Below are 7,611 nucleotides of genomic sequence, written 5' to 3'. Positions count from 1 at the left end.
AGGGGCTGGGACTGACCAGGGAGAGGGAGTGGGACTGACCCGGGACAGGGACTGAGCAGGGACTGGGACTGACCAGGCAGTGTGAGCGGGGCTGACCAGGGACAGGGACAGGGACTGACCAGAGAGAGGGAGTGGGACTGACCAGGGACTGGGACTGACCAGAGAGAAAGAGAGTGGGACTGTCCAGAGAGAGAGAGTGGGACTGACCAGGGACTGGGACTGACCAGGGACTGGGACTGGGACTGACCAGGGAGTGGGACTGGGACTGACCAGGCAGTGTGAGCAGGGCTGACCCGTGGTGGCCCAGGTGCGTGCCCCGGGATGCAGCACAGCTGTCCCCGCTCAGACCCGTGCCATGTCCAGTGGGAATGGCGCTGCTGGTGTGGGCCCGTGGGCCCGGCCGTGTTTGTCCAGGGTACCGTCCGGCCGCTGTCTGGCCACTCACAGCCCAGCCCCGAGCGGTTTGATGTGCTGGTCCTGCTGGGAGCGAGGTCTTTCCCCACGTCTGGCTCTGCTCGCCGCTCCCTGGCTGAGTGACCGGGGCGAGCTGCCCGCTCAGGGACACATGGGTGCCTTTCCCACACTGCCTAAAGCCCCTGTGAGTGTCAGCAAGTTCTCCTTTGTTTTCTGTTCTTTCTGTGAGCTAATGAGCGCTGTCTGATTTTTCTTTCTCTTTTTGTTGTTGTTTTTTTTTTGCCCTGAGTGTAATTTGGCCTGTCCGCAATTGCCCTGACTGTTTGGGAGGAAAATTCCTGTTTTCCTGAGTGAGGTTTGGGCAGCAGAGGTGCCTTTGCAGCGCTGGGCGATGCTGCTCTGCTCCTTTACAGCAAATTGGGCTGTGGGAAAATCAGGATCTGCGAAAATCAGGATTTGGGGAAATCAGGCTTTGGGGAAATCAGGATCTGTGAAAATCAGAATTTGGGGAAATCAGGATCTGCAAAAATCAGGATCTGCGAAAATCAGGATCTGGGGAAATCAGGCTTTGGGGAAATCAGGATCTGTGAAAATCAGGATTTGGGAAAATCAGGATCTGCAAAAACCAGGCTTTGGGAAAAATGGACTTTGGGGAAATTGATTTTGGGAAAAATGCATTTTGGGGAAATTTGGCTTTGGGAAAATCAGGATCTGAGAAAATCAGGATCTGGGAAAATCAAACTTCGGGAAAAGAGGGTTTGGGAAAAACAGGCTTTGGGGAAATCAGGCTTTGGGAAAAGTTGGCCTTTGGGGAAATTGAGTTTGAGAAAAATGAGCTTTGGGAAAATCAGGATCTGCAAAAATCAGGCTTTGGGGAAATCAGGCTTTGGGAAAATCAGGATTTGGGACGATCAGGCTGTAGGAAAACAGGCTTTGGCAGATTTGGGCTTTGGGAAAACAAGCTTTGGGGAAATCGGGCTTTGGGGAAATTGGGCTTTGGGGAAATTGGATTTTGGGGAAACAGGGTTTGGGGAAATCAGACTTTGGAAAAATCAGACTTTGGAAAAATCAGACTTTGGGAAAACAGACTTTGGGACAAACAGGCTGCTCAGCCCACCGGGGGCATCTGGAGTGCTGTGCATCCCCTGGTGAGGTGGAGGATGAAATCCTGCTCAGGAGCCTGGGGAACGCTCCTTGGTTTGGCTGGTGGTCAGTGGCTCTTGGCTGTGGTCAGCTGTGGCGTGAGAGGGGCTGCTCTGTCCGGAGGGGCCGTTCTGCACCAGTGGTCAGCAGCAGCTCCACTCAGAGCGGCTCACACCACAGCCTCGGACAGTGGGATCCCGAGCAGTGTGGGATCCTGGGCTTACGGCCTGAAAGCCACCAGGGCTCTGGTTTGTGGCTCCACAAAGTATTCTCTGTCCATCCTGCCCGGCCGAGCACCGTCCCTGCCGCTTTTGTGGCACTGATGTCGCTGTGGGGTCCGTCAGCCCTGGGATGACACCGTGTCACTGCAGCCTGGTGACAGCAGAGCCACGGGGCATCCCGGACCTGCCCTCTGCCTCACTGCCAGCGCCTGGAAAAGGAGGGGTCAGTGGTCAGTGGTCAGTGGTCAGTGGTCAGTGGTCAGTCCCCCGCTGCAGTGTCCAGGAGCGCTCCGGCCATGTACACGCTGTGTGGGGTTCCTGTAGCGCTGCAGGTGGAGTGGCCGGCCAGAAGCGAGGTGTGATGTGGAGAGGGGCAAGGCAGGACAAACAACCTCAGTGTCCAGTCAGGGGAGGCTGGTCAGCCTGGGCTGGGGGCTTGGTGCTGTCTGGGGGAGAGGGGACAGAGAGGAGGGCAGCGGGTGTGGACAGAGGGCACTCACTGGGGCACAGAATGATGTGGGTGAAAGGGACCTTAAGGGTCATCTTGTCCCACCTCTGCCATGGGCAGGGACAGCTTCCACTGTCCCAGGCTGCTCCCAGYCCCAATGTCCAGCCTGGCCTTGGACACTGCCAGGGATCCAGGGGCAGCCACAGCTGCTCTGGGCACCCTGTGCCAGGGCCTCCCCACCCTCCCAGCCAGCAATTCCTTCCCAATATCCCATCCATCCCTGCCCTCTGGCACTGCCAAGCCATTCCCTGTGTCCTGTCCCTGCAGCCCTTGTCCCCAGTCCCTGTGCAGCTCTCCTGGAGCCCCTTTAGGCCCCAAAAGGGGCTCTGAGCTCTCCCTGGAGCCTTCTCTTGTCCAGGTGAGCACCCCCAGCTCTCCCAGCCTGGCTCCAGAGCAGAGGGGCTCCAGCCCTGGCAGCATCTCCGTGCCCTCCTCTGGCCTGGCTGCAGCAGCTCCWGGTCCCTGTGCTGTTGTTGCCCAGGGCTGAGGGGCACAATCCCCCTTGCCCRTCCCCTCTCCCTCTCCCAGGGGACCCTGCTGTCCCCGGCCATGGACCCTCTCCCTGTTTGTGCCATCCCMGGGCTGCTCAGTGAGACAGACCCAGCCACGAGAGCAGGGACAGGGCTGTGCCATGCTGGGCTCCAGGGCCATCCTTTGGGGTGATTCTGCCTCGGCCCCTCCGAGTGCAGGAGGTGCAGTGGGGCCATCGCCCAGCAGGGCAGTGACATGTGGCCAGGCCATCGCTTCGCTTGTGAGGTAAAACAGGGCTCTTTCTTCCCTTTCAGTCTCACGCATTTTCCCTTTCAGTGCTTCTGTAGCTCTACTAATTATTAATAATTGGGCTGACGAGGCAGAACTTTGTTTCCTTCCATCGCATCTCGGGTGAGCCAAGGAGCTTGGCACAGGAGCCTGCTCCTGCTGGATCCATCCACCCTACCTGGGCTCGGCGGGGCTGCTCTCGTGGAGTCACTGTAGGGTTTGGGCTGGCAGGGCCCTCAAGGCCACCCAGTCCCACCCCRTGCCCTGKGCAGGGACAGCCCCGACACCAAAGTGCCCCAGAGCACGGTGGCCCTGGAGTGGGGCTGAGCTGAGCTGYAGAGATGGCTCTCAAAGCCCACACAGGGCTGTGTTGAAGCATTTKGACCCAAACCCTGTTTCACAAAGCCCCCTTTGCCTGTAGCAAATTTTGGGTGCTTTTCTTGGTTTCCTTTTCCTCGGCTGAGGTCTGGGGCGCAGGCTTAGGGATCTCAGGTGATTCCCAGAAGCAGAAAAGCCCCTTTCGTGCAGCTGCAGCCCCGTGCTGATCTCAGCTCCGGGTGCAGTGAGCTGTGCTCCCTCTCCATGCCGGGGTCACTGCGCAGGGACACCCTCCTGCTCGGGGAGAGGGTTTGTTCACCTGCCTTTGCCCCTCTCCCCGTGCTCCCCGTGTGTTTCCATCCCCCTGCTCTGCCTGGACCCTCTCCAGCCGTGCCCTGTCCCGCTCCCCGATCTCCCGCTCGGTGTTTGCGTGCAAAGCCAGMGTTAGATAACTGCAGGATTGCAGAGAGGCTGTAATTATTGGTGCTTGCGGCTGCCAAGCGGCGCGGTGGCTGCTGGCAGATGCTGTCGGAGGGGATCCCTGCCCTGCCAGCCTCCTCCTGCCCTCCCTCGGATGCTCCATATGTCTTCCTTTCAGCCGGTAATGGGCTCCCCCTGCAATAGCTGCTCCCTGCTGCCCCGGGGCATCGCGCTGCTCGTCCTCCTCCAGCAATGGACACTGCTCAGCATTTGGTGGTTCTGTCGGTATTTTGGTGTTTCCCTGGTATTTTGCTGTTCCTGGGGATTTCTGCCGGGGTGCAGGAGGGTCCTGCCGGCAGGGCTTGGGCAGGGTCCAGGCTGTGAGCCCACTGCCCGGTTAACGGAGCAGCTCCGTGATTCAGGGCTCTCGCAGAGGCACCGTTCTGGCAGGAAGAGCACAACGGGAGCAGATCCGCGCTCTTTCTGTTTTGTTTTCCTCATCAGAGCAGCGCTGGTGACCTGGGCTCTCCCTGAGCAGGGTCACGGCTCCGGTGGAGCTGGGTGGTCCCTGCAGGTGTCCCCAGCCTCAGTGGGTGGCACAAGGACGAGGGTGGGGGTCACGGTCAGGAGGTGTCCTCGCCCCTCGGAGATTCAGGAACAGCTGCAGGGACACGTGGTAGGTCAGAAACCTTGAGCCCACCGTCTGGGAGAAAAAGCCCAGCTGTTTCCTGGTGCTTCAGGCCTTTTGCTCCATTCTGTTTCTAAGCGAAGCATTCTCAGGTGGAAATCACGAAGCATTCTCAGGTGGAAATCACGGTGGAAATCTCGCAGTGCTCTGAGGGCTTGGAATTCTCTTTTCCTGAGCAGAACGGCTGTGAGAAGCGGTCCCTGGTCACCCGGCACTGGAGGATGGCATTTTGTCCGGAATATCCCCCACATGCTGGGATCCTCTGGCCGGACCCATGTGCTCATGCCCAGCAGATGTTGGTGTTTGCCCATTCCTCCTTTGCCGTGGAGCCTGCAGCTTCCTCTGCCGTTTGTGTGTTCTTTAAAAGCCGCCGTGTCTCAGTGAGGGATTCCTGCGTYGCTCAGGGAGAGGCGAGTGCCGGCACAGCCCCAAGGCAGAGGRGCTTTGGGATTTGGGATTGTGCTCCAGGACTGCCCCAGCTTGTGTTGGACCACACTGATCGGTGCCACCTTCCCAATGCCACAGTGGGTGGAAAAACGACTTAGATTTTGTATCCCTCATAAAAAAAAAAAAAAAAAAAAAAAAAAAAAAAAAAAAAAAAAAAAAAAAAAAAAATAAAAAAAAAATCTATATATATATACCTTTAAATATAGTTATAGATTCAGTTGTACTTTCAGAGAGGAGCTGCCCCCAGCTGCTGTGGGGTGTTTGCCACAGGACCCTGAGTTTGGGGGGTGTCACATCCTCACAGACAGTTCTGAGGGCTTTTTTTTGTGAAAATCGCCTCATTTGCCMAAGCAGTTTTTGTTGTTAGAAGCTGAAAATCTCCGTGGCTGAAAAACTCCTCTCAGCTGCTGTGCAAGSAGGGTCTGTATCCTCTTTTCTGGGCTTTTTTTGTGACGTGGTTTACATGGACAGTCGCAGGCGCTACATGCTGTTCAGCCTTTGCAGATTGCTCCGTAATGTTTTCAAGCAAATTTAAAAACACAAAACAAAACAGGCAGCAAAGGGAAAAGGAGGAGTTACAGCTGTCTGCGCCTTCCAAACGGGAAAGGGGAAATGGGAAAGGGGAAATGGGGCGGCTGAGCGATGCCAGCGCTGCCGTGTGTGTCAGGAGGTGAAAAGTGAGGAGCCTGGGGAAGGTCGCGGCTGTGCTGACGGTGAACCTTGAGCGTGGGCAGGGAGGCTCCTCACACGGCTCCTCTSTTCTCTTGCAGGAGTGAGCCGGGACCCGCTGCGGGTGAGAGGGCTGCAGGAGCAAATCGAGAGGCTGTGCCCATCGGACAGTGCTGACAACCCAACTGCCTGTGCTGAAAGCGGCCGGAGAGCGCAGCCCTGCCCTGCAAACCCCTGCTCTGTCACCGTCCGAGCACACCGGGGAGGAGGATGGGGTCTGCCATCCTGAAGGGAAGGGCGAAGCTGTGCTGACCGCTGGGAGCTCGAACGGTGCCTGGGTGCGCTTCACTGCTGGGGAAACWCTGCCAAGGCCAGCGGGGAGGGGGCTTTGGGCAGTGTGGGGGCTGCGGGGCTGCTCAGGGCTCTGTCCCACAACGGGGCTGGCTGGCTGCCTGGCGCTGAGACACTGGGGACACAGGGCTCTACGCTGGCCGTGCCACCAGCCCTGTGCCCGGCATTGTCCCCAGGGCATGGCAGAAGAGAGGCAAGGCAGGGGCTGGCAAACGTAGCAGTGCTGATTTTCCAGCCTAGATAAAAGAACCTTTCTGCTTTGCTGGAGATCTCTGGGCCACATTTCTCTACGCTGCTTGAAAGTTTTTTCTGCCTCTTGATTTCTCATGGCTTAGAACGTTTTATTTCTCTGCATGTGTGTGTAGGTGCTCAGATTCATTTTCCCKGTGTGTCATCCTGAAGCGATGGGCTCAGAGCGAGACCCCTCCCCGAGCACCCGCCAGGAATCATGAGGGGGTGGATTTTCAGCTGCGCTCTTGACCCGGAGGCCCTGGGACCCCGCCGGCTTTTCGTGTGACGGAGGAGGAGCGGGGAGCGCCATGGCAGAGAAGTGTGACTGCCTGGCCAGCATGTACGGCTACGACCTGGGCTGCCGCTTCGTCAACTTCCGCCCGCTGGGCTTCGGGGCCAACGGGCTGGTGCTGTCGGCRCTGGACAGCCGCAGCTGCCGCAAGGTGGCCGTGAAAAAGCTGACCCTGGGCGACGCGCGCAGCGTGAAGCACGCCTTCCGCGAGATCAAGATCATCCGCCGCCTCGAGCACGAGAACATCGTCAAGGTCTACGAGGTGCTGGGCCCCAAGGGCGCCAACCTGCGCGGGGACTTCTTCAAGTTCAACGTGGTGTACATCGTGCAGGAGTACATGGAGACGGACCTGGCGCGGCTGCTGGAGCAGGGCAAGCTGGCCGAGGAGCACGCCAAGCTCTTCATGTACCAGCTGCTGCGCGGCCTCAAGTACATCCACTCGGCCAACGTCCTCCACCGCGACCTCAAGCCCGCCAAYATCTTCATCAGCACCGAGGACCTGGTGCTGAAGATCGGCGACTTCGGGCTGGCCAGGATTGTGGATCAGCACTATTCGCACAAGGTWGGTGGTGCCGAGCTCTCGTAGGATGGTGTGGTTGGGTCATGGCACACCTTCCTGGGGAGCKGCTCCGTGGGTCTGTTTGGGCAGCTGAGCCCTGCTGGGGTGGTCACTGCTGGTCACCRCACTGCCCCAAGCCAAGATGTGTGTTCATGGAATCAGTTTGGGTGGGAAGGGACCTTTAAAGTTCGTCCAGTCCCACCCCCAGCAGTGAGCAGGGACACTTTCCACCAGGCCAGGTCTTGTCCAGCCTGGCCTAGAATGTTTTGTGGGCACAGCCCATGTTCTGAGCTCTGCCAAACATCCCCAGGGCTCTCCAGCCCTGCAAAGCTGTGAAGAGGGCACAGGAAGGGAGCCCTCGAGTGCCCCTCGCTGTCTCTCCTTGCTTTATGTTGTGTRTGTCAAATACAGGCTCAGGTATTTCCTGAGACTATCCTGTCTCAGCAGTGGACTGTGGCGAGATGTGTGTCCACTGGCCTCTCTCAGGTGACTGAGCTCYGTGTTCCTTGCCTTGCTGCTGGTTAAAAAACACCTGGAGAGGGTGGTTAAAAGTGCTGGTAGCACCTGGAAAGGGCACCCGGCACATCTGCC

At 58.1% G+C, this 7,611-nt stretch overlaps 1 protein-coding gene across 1 annotated transcript in view; it reads left to right on the top strand.

The window, feature by feature from the left end:
- LOC130586309 (mitogen-activated protein kinase 4-like) overlaps positions 1-7,023 on the top strand; it is a gene marked incomplete at its 3' end in the record, with an annotated part of 39,412 nt that extends 32,389 nt beyond the window's left edge. Inside the window, exons 3-4 of the mRNA XM_057387090.1 lie at positions 5,689-5,925; positions 6,304-7,023. Of these exons, the coding sequence (XP_057243073.1) occupies positions 6,478-7,023 (546 nt within the window). The remainder of the gene's footprint in view (positions 1-5,688; positions 5,926-6,303) is intronic.
- Positions 7,024-7,611: the final 588 nt, after the last annotated feature.

The sequence above is a fragment of the Malurus melanocephalus genome, unplaced genomic scaffold, assembly GCF_030028575.1.
Source record: "Malurus melanocephalus ecotype Western Australia unplaced genomic scaffold, MMel_1.1 scaffold_1129, whole genome shotgun sequence".
In the NCBI taxonomy this organism is placed as follows: Eukaryota; Metazoa; Chordata; class Aves; order Passeriformes; family Maluridae; genus Malurus; species Malurus melanocephalus.
Note: the sequence above shows the minus strand (reverse complement) of the source record. Positions and strands in the feature narration are given on the sequence as shown.